We start from the raw sequence: 21,272 nt of genomic DNA on the forward strand, positions 1-21,272 counted from the left end.
TAAGGAATTTTGCCACAACTTTGGAAGTATGCTTGGGGTCATTGTCCATTTGGAAGACCCATTTGTGACCAATCTTTAACTTCCTGACTGATGTCTTGAGATGTTGCTTCAATATATCCACATCATTTTTCCTCCTTATGATGCCATCTATTTTGTGAAGTGCACCAGTCCCTCCTGCAGCAAAGCACCCCCACAACATGATGTTGCCACCCCCGTGCTTCACGGTTGGGATGGTGTCCTTCGGCTTGCAAGCCTCCCCCTTTTCCTCCAAACATAATGATGGTCATTATGGCCAAACAGTTCTTGCTTCATCAGACCAGAGGACATTTCTCCAAAAAGTACGATCTTTGTCCCCATGTGTAGTTGCAAACTGTAGTCTGGCTTTTTATGGTGGTTTTGGAGCAGTGGCTTCTTCCTTGCTGAGCGGCCATTCAGGTTATGTCGATATAGGACTCCTTTTACTGTGGATATAGATACTTTTGTACATGTTTCCTCCAGCATCTTCACACGTTCCTTTGCTGTTGTTCTGTGATTGATTTGCACTTTTCGCACCAAAGTACGTTCATCTCTAGGAGACAGAACGTATCTCCTTCCTGAGCGGTATGATGGCTGCAGGGTCCCATGGTGTTTATACTTGCGTACTATTGTTTGTACAGATGAATGTGATACCTCCAGGCGTTTGGAAATTGCTCCTAAGGATGAACCAGACTTGTGGAGGTCTACAATTATTTTTTGAGGTCTTGGCTGATTTATTTTGATTTGCCCATGATATCAAGCAAATAGGCACTGTGTTTGAAGCAAGGCCTTTAAATACATCCACAGGTACATCCACACTCAAATTATGTCAATTAGCCTAACAGAACCTTTTAAAACCATGACATAATTTTCTGGAATTTTCCAAGCTGTTTAAAGGCTCAGTCAACTTAGTGTATGTAAATGTCTGACCCACTGGAATTGTGATACAGTGAATTATAAGTGAAATAATCTGTCTGTAAACAATTGTTGGAAAAAGTACTTGAGTCATGCACAAAGTAGATGTCCTAACCGACTTGACAAAACTATAGTTTGTTGAAAAACAAGTTTTAAGACATTTTTGGTTCATCCAGTTGTTGAAAAAGTCAAAAGCTCTTTTGGAACAAATGACACTCAATCAACCTAACTTTATGGAATACCTAGGATAGGATAAAGTAATCCTTCACCCCCCCCTTAAAAGACCTTCAACTGTAACTACAGTAAAGTCTATAAACATTGACAGAAATCCTATTATTTTGTCATTTGTCAACATATCGCTAAGGTTAAATGTAGCTAACAGCTAGTTTCAATCACAAGTGTTACCCTCCATCACTGTGATCCATGCCACTACCATTGCAGTTACTGTAGGGAGGTAACCAACATGCAGATCAGCTTTTAGCCAAATGTTTCAATGAAAACAAAAAATCATAGTGACAGACAGACAGACAGACAGACAGACAGACAGACAGACAGACAGACAGACAGACAGACAGACAGACAGACAGACAGTAACAGACAGAGACAGACAGTAACATACAGAGAGACAGGCAGCAACAGACAGCAAAAGGCAGAAAGACAGACAGTACCAGACAGTAACATACAGCAACAGACAGAGAGACAGACAGACAGGCAGTAACAGTCAGAGGGACAGACAGTAACATACAGTAACAGACAGAGAGACATACAGACAGACAGTAACAGAAAGAGTGCTAGACAGACAGACAGCAACAGACAGTAACAGACAGAGAGGCAGACAGGCAGCAACAGACAGCAACAGACAGAGCGACAGACAGTAACAGACAGTAACAGAAAGAGTGATAGACAGACAGACAGTAACAGACAGAGGGACAGCCACTTTGGAGGTCAGTGTGACTTGAAAGCTATACAAAGAGAAAGACCCCCTTAACATGGTATATTAACACTGCAGTAGATATACAACACAGACCGTACAGAACGGCACACCATCTACAGTACATAGTCTCATAGTCACCTTCGCCAGCGTTGTAGGCCAGTATGGAGCGAGTCCTCAGCTGCTTGCCCTCGATGGTTTTGCTGGAACAGGTTTGGGAGCAGGAGGACCAGGAGGTCCAGTCGCTGAGGACACAGTTCTTAGGGCAAGGCACATCACAGGCGATGGGCTCAGGGGTAGAGGCTCCCCCACACAGCTCCTTGTCCACCATGTCACCTGGGTGGCACAAAAAAACAGTACGGTCAAGGAATGCTCACCATTATAACAATGGAGAAATAATCATTGATTGACCTTTTATGTACCTTTTCAATACAGAAAAACTCTCTAAGCAACAACAGAATCTGTAATTGTACTACACTTTATAGGATTTATAAGAGCAGACTCTTATCCAGAGCTATTTACAGGAGCAATTAGGGTTGAGTGCCTTGCTCAAGGCACATCGACAGATTTTTTCACCTAGCCAGCTCGGGGAGTCAAACCACTAGGTTACCCACCCCCCATTATAATGTCTACAATATGATCAACCACACCACAATTTCCTGGTCTATATTGGTGGGCTTGTTTATATATATTGTTTCCTTAGAGTCATTGAATGCTAATCAATTTCAACCCGCACAATTCATTAACATAGACATTCTGTTGTCTTCCCTTTGACATCACAGTTGGATCAAATGTTTGGTAACTGTTTAATAGCGTGCGAGGATAATCTCTACAATATATTAATAATGGTGCCGCTATTCTCCAAACGCAACTCGATCTGAATAGTGAATTAGCTTTGGACAAAGTAAGTACAAACTCACATGGGACTTAAACATTTTACACTTACATATTTGTGATTCATGACCGCTTCGGTGGGTTATACTATTAAGTCACATATTCTGTATGTGCTTTTAACAGGTAAACCTTTTACTGTTTGTGGGCTAAATCAGGGTCACACAAACACATCTACTTTGAAACAAAAGTATATTCGACACCCCCATGGTTATGGGCTTACAGCCAGCCACCTGCACCATGTCAGATATAGAGTTGAAATGTACAACATTTTGCGTTTGCATCCCAATATTACACTTCACATACATCACAGAAGACTGAGACATAACAAAACCGTTTGACATAGATACACCGGATTTTTGATTAATTATGAAATTCTGAAAAATAGTAGGGAATATTGTTGCAAATGAACTTGAATTCAAAACATTTCTCAACACCCCAAATCAGCAACACAATGGCTCTGCATTGTATATATGTATATTCCGACGGTTGGCTTTTGCAATTTCAGGCTGAGGATGTTGAGCTTCAAACCCTCCTAGCGGCCCGGCCTTTACATTAACATGTCACTTTGAGGAGTATTCAGTGAACCAATCGTGACTGAACCGAGACCGTGTGGAAATGCGAAGGGACAGGGAAACCCAGTGGCTCTCACGGTGGCGAATACAGGAACGGAACAGAACACCCTTCACTAGAAAAAAAACCCCAGGCTTAGTGAGCTGAGAAAAACGGTCCCTTTTAAATGAGTCAGAACAGTTCATATCGGTATAGATCAGATACGCTCAGTATCGACAGTGGAGTTTCAATGACATTTGTATAGACTTTTGTCTGCGGTGTGGCTGTTTGTTGTTGGTGTGGCAGTATCGTGGAGATATTGAGCCCAAAGTCTCTAGGGCGAAAAGTAGCACGAAATCATAACACAACAAATCAATTTCCATCAGCGGAGACAGGGGGAATCGGTCAACTCCAGTCGAGATGGGCGGAAAAACACAAAGAGGTTGTGCTTCTCACTAAGCTACTAGGATGGTATCACATGACCTGGCAATAACCCCGAATGACACTGGTGGATGTACATGTACAATATGTGTCCTGTATGAGGTGAGATGACAATGTAACGTAGGATGAGGAACTTTGTAAATTGTTCAGTTTTTCAGAATTAGGAGGATGACAAGAGGTCACTGTCAAAGGAGTATCGTAGGAGTATGATTTGGACTCAATCCATTACGGTGCCTGTGTATCTCTTTGATATCGCTCTATATCTCTTAGTCAACACTCAAACTAGGAATGATGAGTATACTTGGGATTGGGAACATATCATCTTTGTCAATTACACCCACATTCTGAAACCTGCTCGAAAACCCAGACAGCATCTCTCTGCAACGACCGCCATTGTCTTCAGTCAAACATTCTTCAGTAATAAATTGGAACAGTAAAACCACGTAGCTGCAAAGTTGAGGGAGTCCCCGAGACTCAGGGCTGGAGAGAATTGATTTGATTTAGTGCGAGCAGGGTTTAATTGCTCTGGCTGAGAGAGCGAAAAGGAGGGAGTACAATATGTGGCTATGCTGAGCTAGGGAAGTGTTGAAGGAGACGGGGAGGGGGATGTGAGGTGGGGGAGGGCGTCTGGAGAGAACTCTATGATAAATGGCAGCCATGATAAATGGCAGGGCGGCTAAACACCATTCTCTCTAGTCGTCTCCAGCTCTTCACTCACTTACAGTGTAGCCATAAGTTAGAGGGTTGGTGGAGAGGTCACCTTGAGCAACATGATTTTTCATCCAGAGGGTGAGACCCTGACTTAAGGCGTCAGCATGCTTCAGTTCGGCTGGTGCCTGTGCTTGTGTACTCCCTTAAAAGACATTCGCTTGAAAAACAAGAAGAAAGCGGCAATAGTACTGTTTGTCCATTTTGAGATGCCGTAGCCAGTATATACATGTCCTCAAAATAATCCGAATGAATCTAAGATGACTCAAGAAATCTGCCTTTCATTTTGACATTTTTGCCAAGGAGATCTTAGCCGCTAACTAAGATGTTTGGTGCAGTATTTATCAATCAAACAAATGTGCTTGAAAATGAGTCGCCTTTATTGAAAACTCTCTACCCTTGACCAATCACCAACGAAGGGGCGTAGACTTCGGGTCCAAACTTGCCTCCAGAAAAAAATTGTATGGGCCCAAAACAGCCGAAAAAACCCTCGCCGAAGTCCAAAATAAACAAAAACATCATAAAATGTCGTCATAATATATAATGCATTCAGAAAGTATTCAGACCCTTCGAATTTTTCCACATTTTCTTACGTTACAGCCTTATTCTAAAATGTATTAAATAAAAAAAATTGCACTCATCAACCTACATACAATAACCCATAACACCAAAGCAAAAACAGTACTTTTTTTATTTTTGCAAATGTACATAAAAAAATCATGAAATATCACATTTATATAAGTAGTTACTTTGTTGAAGCGCCTTTGGCAACGATTACAGCCTCGAGTCTTCTTGGGTCTGACGCTACAAGTATGGTACACCTGTATTTGGGGAGTTTCTCCCATTCTTCTCTGCAGATCCTCTCAAGCTCCGCCAGGTCGCTTAAGGAGCGTTGATGCACAGCTATTTTCAGGTCTCTCCAGATATGTTCGATCGGGTTCAAGTCTGGGCTCTGGATGGGCCACTTGAGGATATTCAGAGACTTGTCCTGATGCCACTCCTGCATTGTCTTGGCTGTGTGCTTAGGATCGTTGTCCTGTTGGAAGGTGAACCTTCGCCCCAGTCTGAGGTCCTGAGCGCTCTGGAGCAGGTTTTCATCAAGGATCTCTCTCTACCTTACTCCGTTCGTCTTTCCCTCGATTCTGACTAGTCTCCCAGTCCCTGCCACTGAAAAACATCCCCACAGCATGATAATTCCACCACCATGCTTCACCGTAGGGATGGTGTCAGGTTTCCTCCAGACATGGCATTCAGGCCACAAAGTGGAATCTTGGCTTCATCAGACAGAGAATCTTGATTCTCATGGTCTGAGTGTCTTCAGGAGCATTTTGGCAAACTCCAAGCAAGATGTCATGTGCCTTTTACTGAGGAGTAGCTTCCACCTGGCCACTCTACCATAAAGGCCTGATTGGTGGGGTGCTGCAGAGATGGTTGTCCTTCTGGAAGGTCCTCCCATCTCCACAGAGGAACTCTAGAGCTCTGTCAGACCAACCATCAGGTTCTTGGTCACCTCCCTCACAAAGGCCCTTCTCCCCCAATTGCTCAGTTTGGCCGGGCGGACAGCTCTTGGAAGAGTCTTGGTGGTTCCAAACTTCTTCCATTTAAGAATGATGGAGGCCACTGTGTTCTTGGGGACCTTCAATGCTGCAGACATTTTTTGGTACCCTTCCCCAGATCCAGATCTGTGCTGCGACACAATCCTGTCTCGGAGCTCTACGGACAATTCCTTCAACCTCATGACTTGGTTTTTGCTCTGACATGCACTGTCAACTGCGGAACCTTATACAGACAGGTGTGTGCCTTTCCAAATCATGTCCATTCAATTGAATTTTCCACAGGTGGACTCCAAGTTGTAGAAACATCACAAGGTTGATCAATGGAAACAGGATACAACTGAGCTCAATTTCGAGTCTCATAGCAAAGGGTCTGAATACTTATGTAAATAAGGTATTTCTGTTTTTTATTTTTAAGAAATGTGCAACTTCGCTTTGTCATTATGGGGTATTGTTGTAGATTGATGAGGACACATCTTTATTTAATCAATTTGAGAATAAGGTTGTAACGTAACAAAAGGTGGAAAGTCAAAGGGTCTGAATACTTTCTGAATGCACTGTATATTATGACAACATTTGATGACGTTTTTCTTTATTTTGGACTTCGGTGAGTTTTTTTTGCTGAATGCACTGTCTTTTCCGAACTGTTTCGACTGGGAAGCATGCGGACACCTTTATTCATCATAGATGTAAATAGTTCATCTGGAAGTGGTGGGCTACTCTTAGTGGGATCAGGGATCTGAGCTAACAATGTGGTGAATTCTGAGCATAATAGTAAGTCAGAATACTATGGTACAGGTTTATTGTACTATGCTAGCTTAGCAGGCAATACTGGTTGAAATAACTTCTAAATGACAACATTTCAACCAGTTGCTGGTTGTAAGGACGCCATTTCAATCAGTTTTGCCTGTTGGCAGTGTTCTACATGAATTAGTCAAGCAAACGTCCACTGAAAATAAAGGAGTCTATAATGTGCATTAACCGAATCAATAAACCTATAGACTGCAATCACAGAGCTTTATCTACAATCACACGGCAACGATTATGGAGACGAAGTTTAATGGAATTAACGAGGGAAAAATCCAATTGAAATAATATTTTTCCGATAATTGGTTATTACTATGATTTTCCTCACCAGTGCTGTTGACACACTGGACCTGAGGTATCTGTGTCCCGGGGCCACATGGCAGCTCCCCGTCCGGGATACACTCATCCAGTCTGACCAGGCGCCAGTCCCAGCAGCTGGGTTCGTCACATGGGACAGCCTCCACCAGGTGAGGACAGTTCCCTGGTCCACCTGTTGGCTCATTGCTGATCTCCCGTTTCCTCAGTTTAAAACCTGCCGAAGGAAAAAATACACATCATTCCATTTAAGATGAAAAATACATAAAACCATAAGAAAAAATATATAAAAACTCTGAAAAAAATACAAAATATGCCTAATTGTCCTCCATTGGAATTGATCTCTTCAACAGCTCTCTCGAAATGGAATAATAGAATATGCTACTATGATAAGACTGGGATTAGTGTACAAGTGCAAGCAAATAATTGCCCAGTTAATTGTTGGCACTTTACCAGATACTGTGATCATACTGACCATAAATTGATACAAAAGAGAGGATTTCATTGTGAAGAGCCAGCGTGTAATTATCATGTGGGTGTTGGACCACCCACAGATGTTAGATACTACCTTTATGCCAGAATATGTTTGTTCAAGAGGACCTCACAATGGCTACAATAACACCAACTACTATACATGCACAGATAATTACTGTATAATCTTCTGAAACAATGCCATGTTCTGTAAATTCCATAACACCATGCATACCTGATGGCAAATATTAATCATAAAACAATCATATGACATACTGTATGGCAAGTTAACACTTAACCATTTTTCAACTGTTTATGCTATATAACAGTGGTATGGCAGTTGACATTAGTTTGATAAGAGGAACATACAATGTATATTAAAAAACATAATACCACGTGTGTTCTGAAAGCATTATGTTAGCATTACGACATCAAATGTATCCACAGTCGCCTGAAACATTCCAACCCGTACCCATTAAGGCCTTGTAGCTGACACACAGATAACACTTCATTTGGATAGTCCCAAGTAAGATGGTTTATAGGTGTTCAATAACTGTCAACAACTATTTCAACTAACTATCAGTGGATAGTAACCCCGGCCCTAACTTGAACCCTTATCCTAACCCTGAACTGAACTTTTACGGAACCCTTATTCTAAACCTAACCGTAACCGTAGCAAGCATTTGTTGATCAACAGAGAGTTTGTTACTAAATACGACCATCCGTAGATGATCTACATGGGACTATCCAAATAAAGTGTGATCGACATACGATAGTCCCACTCCAAGGCTTATCCACACACCTTTCTTCCCTTCTTGGACATCACAGTTCTCATAGGTGCAGGGTCCCCAGGCCCCCCATGGGGACACTTCACACTCGATGGGACAGAGGATGTGACACAGCTGGGAAGTGTTGGGGACGGGACCCCCGCACAACTTGCTGTCCACAGGACGGGATGCTTGGGACATGGAAATAAGGAACATTCAAATATACTTACATTATAGTCAGAAATATACGGATATATACAGAAATATATGTACACACCCCTATGTATTTATTTGTAAAGTGAAGCTGAAACATTCAATTTGGCTCTATACTCCATCATTTTGGATTTGAGATGTTTTTGTAAATGTTTCATATGAGGCGACAGTACATAATGTCACCTTTAATTTGAGGGTATTTTCATTTTCATACAAATGAAAATACCCTCAAATTAAAGGTGCCATTCTGTACAGTTGCCTCATATGAAATGTATGTAGTCCCCCCATTCGAGTGCCAAAGTTACAGAAGGCACTAATATCATACCCCGAAGACATGCTAACCTTTCACCATTAGCATTTTTTTGGGGGGGAGGGGGTGATATTTACGCCTCTGTAACTTTCTCACTCATCATTGTTCATGATTATCCGTAATCAGGGTACACATTAAATCAAATCAAATTGTATTTGTCAAGTGCTTCATAAACAACAGGTGTAGACTAACAGTAGAATAACGAGGCATTTTCCAACAATGCAGAGAGAAAGATAAAGATACGATTTATCATCCATTTTCGTTTGTGCACAACATAATCTGCAACACAACCAAAACAAACTGCAAAAGCTTGATGTAATTACTACATGCTAGAAATATGGCTTTTTTTTCCACTACACATAAGTGAATTTGTCCAAATACTTGGCACCTTCCAATGGGGAGACTAGATACATAAAGTATTTGTAAATTCTTAACGGTAAAACAGATATGCATGGAAATACCCTCAAACAAACATTCTGTATGAAACATTTGATCTCAAATCCAAAATGCTGGAGTATAGAGCCAAATGAAACGTTTTAGTTTCACTGTCCAAACAAATACTTTGGGGAGTGTACATACCAACATAGTCATAAATATACTGATATATTCTGAAATATACCGATATACCCAGACAAATACTGAGAAATAGATGAACAAATATATTGAGAAACAGATGAACTGCTAGATTAGATACAGCAGTGGTACTGTAAGTCTTTTCTTGGAATCGGCTGAGTATATTTTCCATTTGTCTGTTTGATCTCATCCCGTACTTGTCTTCATGCAGAATGTTTACTAGTGTGATTGGCTATGACAATGCAGAGGAAAATGCCAACTTTTCCTTTTAAGCACGCCTGCACGGTACATAAGGTCCCAGAAGAGAGCACATGAAACCCACAGTAGAGGTCTACAGTCTGTGAAGTGCTGCCATGTTCCTTCTAATTTCCCTTTGTTATAATCGCCCCACTGTTAGCATACCGTTAGCATGTCAAGGGTGATAAATGAACTCTAATGAACCTTTCAGCAGCTATCTAACACTTGAAACAACAGGAAGCACGGCCCTACGCTCCCACTGAAGACACATGAAGGCTGTGCCGAAGGTGTGAGAGAGCTGCAGTGTCTCCTCTCATACATATTCTATGAAGAATAATCCAGTGCTATGATTCCCCTGTTGTAAACGCTTCAGATTTAGAAGCTGTACACACAATGCGTATATTCCCACAGAGGAACTTCACTTCACGCAAAGGAACAAAAGAGAGGTTGTTTTTCTCGGCAGGAGAATAAGTGAAGCCGACTGTGAGACGCCATTTTCTGGGTGTTTCTTAAATGCACTTGAATAAAGGGGTTTGTTTGGAGTTGGAGTTGAAAGTTTGGTGGGTGGTTTTGTGTGTCTGTCACATCAAAGCTGTTTTGGGACGCAGCAAAGCGCTGGTTGTTCTGGTTGATGCAACAAAGACTCTTGATCACCTGACAGATTGTCCAAAGCAAAATGTACTACCATTGGCTACACTGTCTAATTGACACCCCTCTGCCACAGCATATGAACACACACACACACGCACAGAGGCAATGTGCCGAGGCACGTGGGAACACATGTGGACACCAACAGATGCACAAATGCACGTACACACACATGTAGACACATACACCTGTAAATATGCACATACATGTACAGACACTCAATCTATGATCCAAACATTGCATCACCGGTTGCAACACTTTCAATCAATTACACTTGTACACAAACACACTTTCTCCCTAAGCCGGTTGTGAAGATCAAGATGTCCTCAAACGTCTCTCTCCCTAACTGACAGCTCCAACAATACATTCAGCGCTTCAAGTCTTATCAAGTCAAGAGAGCTGAAAAAGAATTATACCGAACCCACAGCGAAAAGCAAGCGCAGCTTTGAAATTGATATGCAAAAGGCATCATTCCCTTACAAATAGTCAAATACTGCATTTGGTAAACCTGATAATCCTTGTATTATTAGTGTGTAGAACAGACTTAAATCTAAGTACATCAATCCATTCTGAATAGAAATTGTCGACCAACAGATTAGTGGTGTTTGTGATAAAGAAGAACCCAGCATCTTCATTACACGACTTATACAATGTGCTTGTATTTCCTGCAATGCAATGAAACTACAATGGCAAATGTCCCCTCGCGCAACTAATGTGAGTGTTGCTTGTTGTGTGCCAGAGTAGAAAATCAGGAGGGAAAACATCTCACAGATGCTTTGCATATTCCATCTGGAAAAACAACACTGAGTTATTTCGCCATTCCCACAAAGGCTTAAAGACTCGCCCCGACGTGCCAGGCAAATACTTCTTCTTGAAAGCGTTTATGCTACAACTTAGTTGAAAACGCATGTTGGTGTTTCAGAAAGCTACACCACTTGAGACGCAAAATCTGCGGAGAGGCCAACCTATCAAAACACCAAAACAGAAATGCATGCATACAGTACATACGGCAACTGAGACATTATTAGGAATGAAAAGGGAAAAGGTAGAAGACAGAAGTGGCAAGGAGGAGAAGAATGCGGCCTACAAGGCAGAGAGAGGAGGTTCGGATTGGTCTAAAGCACCTACCTGTAACTTCAAAGCTGATGGATAGAAGAGGGGGAACACTAGGCTTCTGCTGGTTTGAGGTCTGACCCTCTGCGGGCACAGGGAGATACAACTATTAGCAACACAGTCACTGGAAAGGGAGAGGGTTTTGGAAGTTGAGGCATGCGTTGAGTGCTATTACAGGAGTCTAGCCGTTTTCCAATATGAGAATGAGGCTTGTAGAAAAAATAAGGACGGGAAGCGCTGCAGGGATACACTTGTCGATCTTTAAAAATGTAGATTGAAGGTGCTCTAATAAGATCAGTTTAGTTACCCATAGAAACTGATCAGCAGTCAGTTTTGGATTGACCCCTCTAGAATGCTTAAGGTTTGGATTTAGGGAGGGTAAGGTGATCCTGGACCTGTGTTCTTCTAAGAGCGTGGTGATTTAGTTTATGCATGCAGTGGTGGTTGCTGCAGACTTCATTGAGGCACTGTCTGCCTGTGTCTGTCTCTATCTATGTGGCAGCTGGGGAGATTACCCCCCTGATGGGGGAAGAGGAATCCTGCGCCAGGAAGATAAGAACACTCTCCCTTCTAACTCCCACACACGCACACACACGCACACACACTCAGACGAACACACACGGGAATGCATGCACATGCACGCCCACAACGCACACACACACGTGGGAACACAAACATACACATACATTTCAACAAAATCGTTAGTACATTCTCCTTTAATGTCAGTCCATCTTTCACTGCATTCTAAAGCAACGTGTTTGTCAACATGCACGAGGAAAGGATGTGGTTTCAGTATAGAAAGAGAAAGAGACTGTTGTCAATGCAAAGAAGCCCACATTGACATAAGGACATATAACAGTAGCGACAGAGTATAGACAAACATTTATTCAGAAATGTATTCACACCCCTTGGCTTTTTCCAAATGTTGTTGTGTGACAGCCTGAATTGATGATTGATTCAATTGAGATTTTGCGTCACTGATCTACACACAGTACCCCATAATGTCAAAGTGGAACTATGTTTTTAGAAATGCTCATATATTAATTCAAAATGTAAAGCTGAAATGTCTTGAGTCAATCCATCTCCAACCCCTTTGTCACGGCAAGGCTAAATCAGTTCAGGTGTAAAAGTTTGCCTCACAAGTCACATAATAAGCTGTATGGACTGCAATAATAGTGTTTAACCAGATTTTTAGAATGATCTATCTCATCTCTGTTCTCCACACATACAATTATCTGTAAGGTCCCTCAGTTGAGCAGTGAATTTCAAGCACAGATTCAACCACAAAGACAAAGGAGGTTTTCCAAATTTCACAAAGAAGCATGGTGCAGTTATTAATTACACTTTGGATGGTGTATCAATACACCCAGTCAATACAGGGATGCAGGCACCTTTCCAAACTCAGTTGCAGGCGAGGAAGGAAACCGCTTAGGGATTTCACCATGAGGCCAACGGTGAGTTTTAAAACAGTTAAAGAGTTTAATAGCTGTGATAGGAGAAAACTGAGGAGGGATCAACAACATTGCAGTTACTCCGCAATACTAACATAAATGACAGAGTGAAAAGAAGGAAGCCTGTACAGAATACAAATATTCCAAAACATGCATCCTGTTTCCAATAACTTTTTGTCCTGAATACAAAGCACTATCTTTGAGGCAAATCCAACACAAGGCATCACCTAGAACCACTCTTCATATTTTTAAGCATGGTGGTGGCTGCATCATGTTATGGGTATGCTTGGCATTGGCAAAGACTAGGGAGTTTTTGTTGGGGAAAATAAATAAACAAAATAGAGCTAAACACAGGCAAAAACCTGCAGGAAAGGTTAGTTCAGTCTGCTGTCCAACAGACACTGGGAGACAAAGTCACCTATCAGCTGGACAACTACCTAAAACACAAGGCCAAATATACACTGAAGTTGCTTACCAAGACAACATTGAATGTTCTTGAGTGGCCTAGTTACAGTTTTGATTTAAATCGTCCTGAAAATCTATGGCAACACTTAAAAATGGCTGTCTAGCAATGATCAACAACCAACTTAACAGAGAGTGAATCATTTTTAAAAGAATAATGGGCAAATATTGTACAATACAGGTGTGCAAAGCTCTTAGCTACTTCCTCAGAAAGACTCACAGCTGTAATGGCTGCCAAAGGTGATTATATCAGGGGGTTGAATACTTATGTAATCAAGACATATGAGTGCTTTATTTTCCATTACATTTAAAAAATATATATATATAATTTTTCTGCCACTTTGACATTAGAGTATTTTGTGGAGAAAACTGACAAAACAATACAATTACATCAATTTTAATCACACTTTGTAACCCAACAAAATCTGAAAAAGTCAAGGGGTGTAAATATATTTCTGAAGGCACTTTAGATGTCACTGCTGTGTGTACTGTGTATGATATGACAGAGTTTGTGTGTGTGTTTGTGTCTTGTGGTGTATCGGTCACTACAGGAGAGATCTTCAGCATACTTAAACGGGCCATATGTGATTTCTACATAGGTTTTTGGACTTTTAAATGAATAATATATACACATGGATCCTTGAAGAATATAACTTAGAAATGCCTCATGAACTGTTTACCCCATGAGAACCCGAAACTATAAGCTTGTTTTACTTCATTGTTTGTAAACACTGTAATTGTAAAAAAAAAACACTGTATATCCTCAAAACACGGTTGTAACTCAAGCTCCTTGCACCGATTTTGAAAGTGATTCAATTTCTCCAGCCCCATCCCTCAGCTGTTTACCAAATCAGTGGCGGGGTGAACACTTCATTGTTGTTTGAACTGCAGATTGCCCCCTTCAAGCTCAAGTTAGCACTTTCTCCTGCGCACTAAAAATATTGTCTGAATAAAACGATCACTCCACCAAACAATTACCGCTCCAGCGACAGGAACATCTCCTGATATAATAATTGTGCTTCTCGCGTAATGGAAATGCTTTTTGTTTTTCTCACACCATCTCCACTGTTGGTGCTTAGCCTTAGAATCCTTGTTAATACAATTACCAGTGTGCAGCATTGACTTAAACTGGGCTTGACGGGTCTGAGTGTCGAAGCCGGAGTGTTCTCACTTGTCTAAGGCTTAAGAGTCACACCAGGACAAGTCAGGTTATGTTATGAAAGCAGCTCCACTTCCCTGGTTGCCTCTCCCTGTAGTATGCAGTGTTCCGGAGTTGCTATGATAATTCTGTCATGGATACACTAATTGTAGGGCACAAAAGTGTGTTTTTAATGGTGTTATTCAGATACTGCTGTTGTTAGGAAATGTCGGAATGGACACAAGGTTTGGAACTGTGAATGCTGTACATGACAATACGTGTCACTGCATTTGTTTGACACAAGACAATGACGTGTCTCTGATGCTGAAATAGTTTGGTGTGCCAACATGTAACAATTTTGTCTTTGTTGTTGGGAAATATTTGGGACTGTTTTGTACAACCTTTGCAGATTTGAGGCATGCAACAATATCAGATGTGGGACTACATTAGTCCCACAAATGATTATTACACATGATGGCTGGATGGTTTATGAACGTAACATCATCAGATAAGCATTATTGGGACAGTTTTACTTAGGAAAGACTTTGTTATAGGAAAGTGTTAGGGACAGATCAACATTTACTTGGGGGAGGGGCGGTCCAAAACAGGGGAAGGGTGTGCAGTTTTTTATTGGGCACAGGGAAGGTCAGTGTGTTTTGTCCCTGATTTACATTTACTCTTCTGCTTGTATTTTCCCTATAAACAATGACTTGACTTACTTTTGATATTACCCTAATAAAACGTTGAAACATTTGTGAAGGTTTGTTATGGTGTGGCTATTATTTATCTTTAGCTACTGAAGGCCTATGATGTGAAGGCCTATGATGTGAAGGCAATGCGCCCCGGCGCTCCAATCGGACCCTGACAGCTGAACTTGAGGTGAGGAAGACTTGCTTCAGGCCTACCAGAGTTACTTCTATAATCTAACAATATAATGCTTCTCTTTATACAAAATATTCGGATTGAAAATGAACAAATTACCCTCCTGCATTCTATATCTGTTTAGCAGACGCAGTAGCCATCTCACATAAAGAAATACATGTCGGTGTTGTAGCTTGTCACTGGCATATCTCTCTATCGCTCTAGGGTTAGGTCTAAGCTTCTCTTCCTTTATATAGGCTATATGTATTTATTCAAATGTTAATATCGTACAGTGGACACCTAAGCCCATAGGCCTATGCATGCAATGCCCTGATACATGTTGTGCTCAAATTTCTGACAGCTGAACCGTGAGGTGGACAATTATTGTTTGAGGAAAGTAGCCTAAAAAAAACCATTTAAAAAAATAGGCTATAACGTTTTGCATATGATACACATCAAAACACAAGGAATAGTGTTTTTGTAATTGTTCCAGGCTGTTTAAGGACATGTCAATGTGGCTCATTGGGCCAATATCTCTTGTTTATTGATGGAACTGGATGCATATGGATGCCTTGTACATTTCTTAAATGTCCAGTAAATTAAGATCTCCCCTGTCATGTTGTTTCCTAAAGAAAACTCTGCAATGGCATGTTGTTTTTAGAATATTGGCACAAAAAATCTGTCGCCAATTGGATGGAAACCTAGGTTGTGCGCTAGTCCCGTAGGGCTTTGATTATGCCTCCACCTCACGGTTCATCAGCAGCCCTAAACATCTAAAGAATACGCTACTGGCCAAACAAGCTGGTAAGAATTGGAATTGGACACATTTGGAGGTTGAGGATTTTTTCGTCTCTATCTCTGTAATGTGTCTGTATCTATGTAATTGTATAGGTAGAAAATAGGGACCAGAATGGAAATAAGTCCCAGACTTATTTAAAAAATCTTTGTGTATATATGTTTTTTTTATTTTTTTTTACTGACAAATAAAATGAATCTATCAATTCAAACTGTGCAGCGACCAATTGATGAATGGAAAGAGTCGTCTGTTACAAAACGGCAAAAAAGTTGAATGTCATTCAGAGATCGTCTTCTTTACTGGGTAGGCCTACAAGGTAGGGAGGGAAGTATTTTCTGTTTGTCCAGATTGACATAGTCTATTTATTGTGGTGTTGAAAACACAAACAATGATATCGAAGTGCCAGAAGTCGGTATGCTCTGTTTATTGGTCGTGGTGATGCACTGGCACATAAAGCTGTTAGTGGAAAACTCTTTGCATATAAAACATATCATTATAAATATGACTCGTCTGGGGTGGTCGGCAAACCCCCAACCTTTTGGCCCATCGACTGTGAAACAAAAGTATGCTGAAGTCGATATCCATGTTTATAAACGCAGGGCTGTAAACATGATTTTTAGTTCATTCTATGAGAGGGGAGGGTGTTCCATTTACTTTAATGTGAGTCATGTGAAAATATTTTTTACGCTGGGGAGGGGGGTGCATATTATTTCTACTACACCTTGAGTTGGACCAGCCCCCCCAGTACATTTTGGTCGGTCCCGTCTATACAGGAAAGACTATGTTATGAAAAAGTGCTATATATAGAAATGCCTCATTACCATCTTTGTCTTTGAGGTTGTTGAGGTAGGTCAGTAGTTCGGCGTTGGCCTGGACACAGTACACCTCTCGATTCTGGAGCCCTCCCCCACACAGGCCGGTCTGGTTGCTACGCCGACGGTCCTGTTGGCTTAACAACGAGTCCACTCTACAGTCGCTCCACTCTGTAGTCCTCCAGGTGTAACTGTGACAGTGACAGAGATGGGTGTGTGGGTGTTATGCTGTCAAAACACATTTAAAATTGGACTGAGGTTTCTTTAGCTAATCAAATCCCTGACCTGTCTGTGCTATAAAAACAAATTTGTCAATTGTGTGTTGATCTGTTCTACCTGCATCTGGGGCTGCAGATGCCAAACTTGAATTACACTAATCCTTATCGTTCCACTACAACTTCAATAGCTATCAGCTCCATGTTTGGCTAATTGCTTCCAATCCATGTAACACAGGAGTAATATGAAAAGATACATTTTAGTCATAGAAATAATCCATTTGAAAGGCTATGTCACGATAGTTTTATAGATGGTGTGGTTTTGAAGTATTTTGCAGAATCGGAACAGGAAAGCTCAAGTGTTATTGTAATGATTGTGTAAAGACGGGATACGATGTCAATAAGGCCAATCTGTGTGTGTGTGTGTGTGTGTGTGTGTGTGTGTGTGTGTGTGTGTGTGTGTGTGTGTGTGTGTGTGTGTGTGTGTGTGTGTGTGTGTGTGTGTGTGTGTGTGTGTGTGTGTGTGATTGCATGGCAGGTTACAGGAGAGACAATATTGTCATAGACTCCATTTGAGTCTGTGTCTGGCAAAAGCTCAAACACACCAATCTTTCTCCATATGCTCTCTGCTCCACCACACACACACACACAGGCCCACACAAACCAACTCCTATGGGCCACCCTGGAGAGTAAATTAGCTAGATGAAGTAGCTAATGGGAAATCAACAGGAGGAATGTATCACCTCTGCCAGTGAGAATCCAGTAGACTTTGGAAAGTTAGTGCACTAAGTGGTTCCAATTTGTTGAAAACTTCCTGGAGGCCTGTCAGGTTCCTGAACTATGTACGGTAGTATTTTTCGACACACTGATACTACTGTTTAATACATTACATTTGGACACGACATTTTATCATTTGAAATTCCACAAATACAACATTGACTTAACCCACTTTCAAGCTCTAGGCCTTCCATAAATGTTCAGTATATTTCTTACCACATATTTAGTGTTAAACTATAACTTCCACACATACAGCCACACATCCTCATGACACTAAGTGACACTCACGTGGCGCAAGGCAGTACTCCATCCCCCTGGGGGTCACATGGCTCCGTCTCCTCCAGCGGTGGGCAGTCCTCCCCCTCCCCCACGGAGAACTGGTGCACTCGTCTGGTCCTGGAGCGTTGGCCCTTGGGGGACTCAGGGTCTGGGTCTAGACAGGCCTTGGAGCAGGGGCCCCAGTCTGCCCACTCGCTCAGCTTACAGTCCTTAGCGAGGATGCATGACTGGACCGTCAGAGGGAGGTCCCAGGGTAGACACAGACTGGAACACAAAGGTAAGGCGAGAGCAGAAGTGGCAAGGTCAGTAATCTGAGATATGTCTGCGATCTGCTTGCAATTTGCGACAGTGGATGTGAAAGCTGGTCCTGAGGGAGCCCTGTGTGTGTTGGTGGTCCTAGAACAAGTGGTCAGTGGGTTTCGAAGTCAGCTGAGGTAGATTTTGAGGTAGAATTTGGCGTATGTTGGTTGAATTTGTGGAATGTTGGTTTTCGTCCTGTCTATTGCAGTGTATTACTCATCAAGGAACATTGTCTTACGTCAGATAGATGGTTGTGTAGGATTGACACCACTACCTATCGGAAGACAATGGGAAGCCAGGGGTCATTCATCAATGAGCTGGATGTAAGTACATGATACTAATACTATCATGTACTATAATGTATTAATACTTGTACTATAGTAGAATGTACACTACCATTCAAAAGTAGAGATCACTTAGAGATGTCCTTGTTTTTGAAAGAAAAGCACATTTTTGTCTATTAAAATAACATGAAATTGATCAGAAATACAGTGTAGACATTGTTAATGTTGTAAATGACTATTGTAGCTGGAAACGGCTGATTTTGAATGGAATATCTACATAGGTATACAGAGGCCCATTATCAGCAACCATCACTCCTGTGTTCCAAAGGAACGTTGTGTTAGCTAATCCAAGTGTACACACAAAACACCAGTCTCAACGTCAACAGTGTACAGGCGACTCCGGGATGCTGGCCTTCTAGGCAGAGTTGCAAAGAAAAAGACATATCTCAGACTGGCCAATCAAAATAAAAGATTAAAATGGGCAAAAGAACACAGACACTGGACAGAGGAACTTTGCCTAGAAGGCCAGCATCCCGGAGTCACCTCTTCAGTGTTGACGTTGAGACTGGTGTTTTGTGGGTACTTTTTAATGAATCTGCCAGTTGAGGACTTGTGAGGCATCTGTTTCTCAAACTAGACACTCTAATGTACTTGTCCTCTTGCTCAGTTGTGCACCGGGGCCTCCCACTCCTCTTTTATTCTGGTAAGGGCCAGTTTGCGCTGTTCTGTGAAGGGAGTAGTACACAATGTTGTACGAGATCTTCACTTTCTTGGAAATTTCTCACATGGAATATCCTTCAATTCTCATAACAAGAATAGACTGACGAGTTTCAGAAGAAAGTTATTTGTTTCTGGCCATTTTGAACCTGTAATCGAACCCACAAATGCTGATGCTCTAAAGAAGGCCCGTTTTGTTGCTTCTTTAATCAGAACAACACATTTCAGCTGTAATAACATAATTGCAAAAGGGTTTTCTAATGATCAATTAGCCTTTAAAATGATAACCTTGGATTAGCCAACACAACGTGCCATTGGAACACAGGAGTGATGGTTGTGATAATGGGCCTCCGTTTGCCTATGTTGATATTCCATTCAAAATCATCCGTTTCCAGCTACAATAGTCATTTACAACATTAACAATGTCTACACTGTATCTGATCAATTTGATGTTATTTTAATGGACAAAAAATGTGCTTTTCTTTCAAAACGAGGACATTTCTATGTGACCCCAAACCTTTGAACGCTAATGTACATTATACTAAGCATGTTGTAATAAGCTGTATTCCAGAGTCCTTATGGAACTGACTGGCATTGAACCCTAATACTCAACCCTTCATTCAGAATCATCACACCTTAATTAACAATGCAGAAAAAAAAGCTGGGAAGCCCCCACATTTAGGTAGTGAATTGGTTGCTTGTTCAAATCCGGCTCAAAGGGCCATGAGACCAGGGGTTTTGTACATGTAATACAATACAATACATAAAGTCTGAAGGGTTGTGCCTCAAAAGCCTCCGAATAGTAACCACAACTGATCAATCACCAAAAGCAATCACTCTGTAATCATTCAACTTGCAATTAGAGCTAATGAATAAACGCTGCCTCTTTAAGCTCCTTCAAATGATTAGGAATTAAAGCCGACTATTTTCTGTTCCTTGCACCGCAGTGTGCATCGCCTTTCCCCCGAGGCGCCGCAGCTGACAATCTTTTACTGCTAATTACAGCTCTGCTTCATTTAGAACCCTCTAATTTAGACTACGCCGATGCCACACTTCACCTCTAGCTTCTCACACTTCTGCTGGAAACGAGTGCAACTGGTTTGGAAAAAAAACGCTTGAAAAAGAGGGAGTTGTGTTTTTAACCCCTCTGTCTCCACAGATTAAGATACCTTTGAATTGTTTGATGTGGCGGGCCTGCAGGTGTGACGTCACGCCGAGGATTCGTTGTGCTGCCAACAAGGCACGCAGGTAGAGTTCTTTCTCAGTGAAAAACATTCCGAAATTAAAACAAAGGTTTTGCGACTCGGTGAGGATAATGGCTCGCTTCCTGACTCAGATGAAACTTCACACATGCTTAAAAAGCCTTAAAGCATCCATTGACCCTTTTCACGGCAACTCAATCTCTTTCAGTATTTGATGTTTTGGTCGTGTCAACTTTTTCTTATTTTCTGCATTGTTGTGGGGGTTTTGAAGTCTTGAAAGTAGACTTTCTTTTTTATCTCTGTCAGTCAGACAGAATGGGGACAGACAAACAATTTCACTTGAAATAAGAGAGTAATAATATTTCAAAAACACTCAAACTCTCATTTTAAAACCAATAAAGGTTATACAACAAACAACAAGAAATTCCATGAAATTCCACAAAAAAAAAAAAAAAGAGTTTGGTTTCTGTAGAATATCCACATTGAACACAAACATGCTCATTTACACGAGGCTTTGG

At 41.4% G+C, this 21,272-nt stretch overlaps 1 protein-coding gene across 1 annotated transcript in view; it reads right to left on the reverse strand.

Annotated features, from left to right (window-relative positions):
• Positions 1 to 21,272, reverse strand: part of LOC115142242 (thrombospondin type-1 domain-containing protein 7A-like) — a 104,022-nt gene that overhangs the window by 39,247 nt on the left and 43,503 nt on the right. The window contains exons 3-8 of the mRNA XM_065000087.1: positions 18,261 to 18,515; positions 16,990 to 17,171; positions 11,476 to 11,544; positions 8,402 to 8,557; positions 7,142 to 7,345; positions 2,003 to 2,197 (exon numbers count right to left, since the gene is read on the reverse strand). Coding sequence (XP_064856159.1) covers positions 2,003 to 2,197; positions 7,142 to 7,345; positions 8,402 to 8,557; positions 11,476 to 11,544; positions 16,990 to 17,171; positions 18,261 to 18,515 — 1,061 coding nt within the window. The remainder of the gene's footprint in view (positions 1 to 2,002; positions 2,198 to 7,141; positions 7,346 to 8,401; positions 8,558 to 11,475; positions 11,545 to 16,989; positions 17,172 to 18,260; positions 18,516 to 21,272) is intronic.

The sequence above is a fragment of the Oncorhynchus nerka genome, linkage group LG14 (assembly GCF_034236695.1).
Source record: "Oncorhynchus nerka isolate Pitt River linkage group LG14, Oner_Uvic_2.0, whole genome shotgun sequence".
Lineage (NCBI taxonomy): Eukaryota > Metazoa > Chordata > Actinopteri > Salmoniformes > Salmonidae > Oncorhynchus > Oncorhynchus nerka.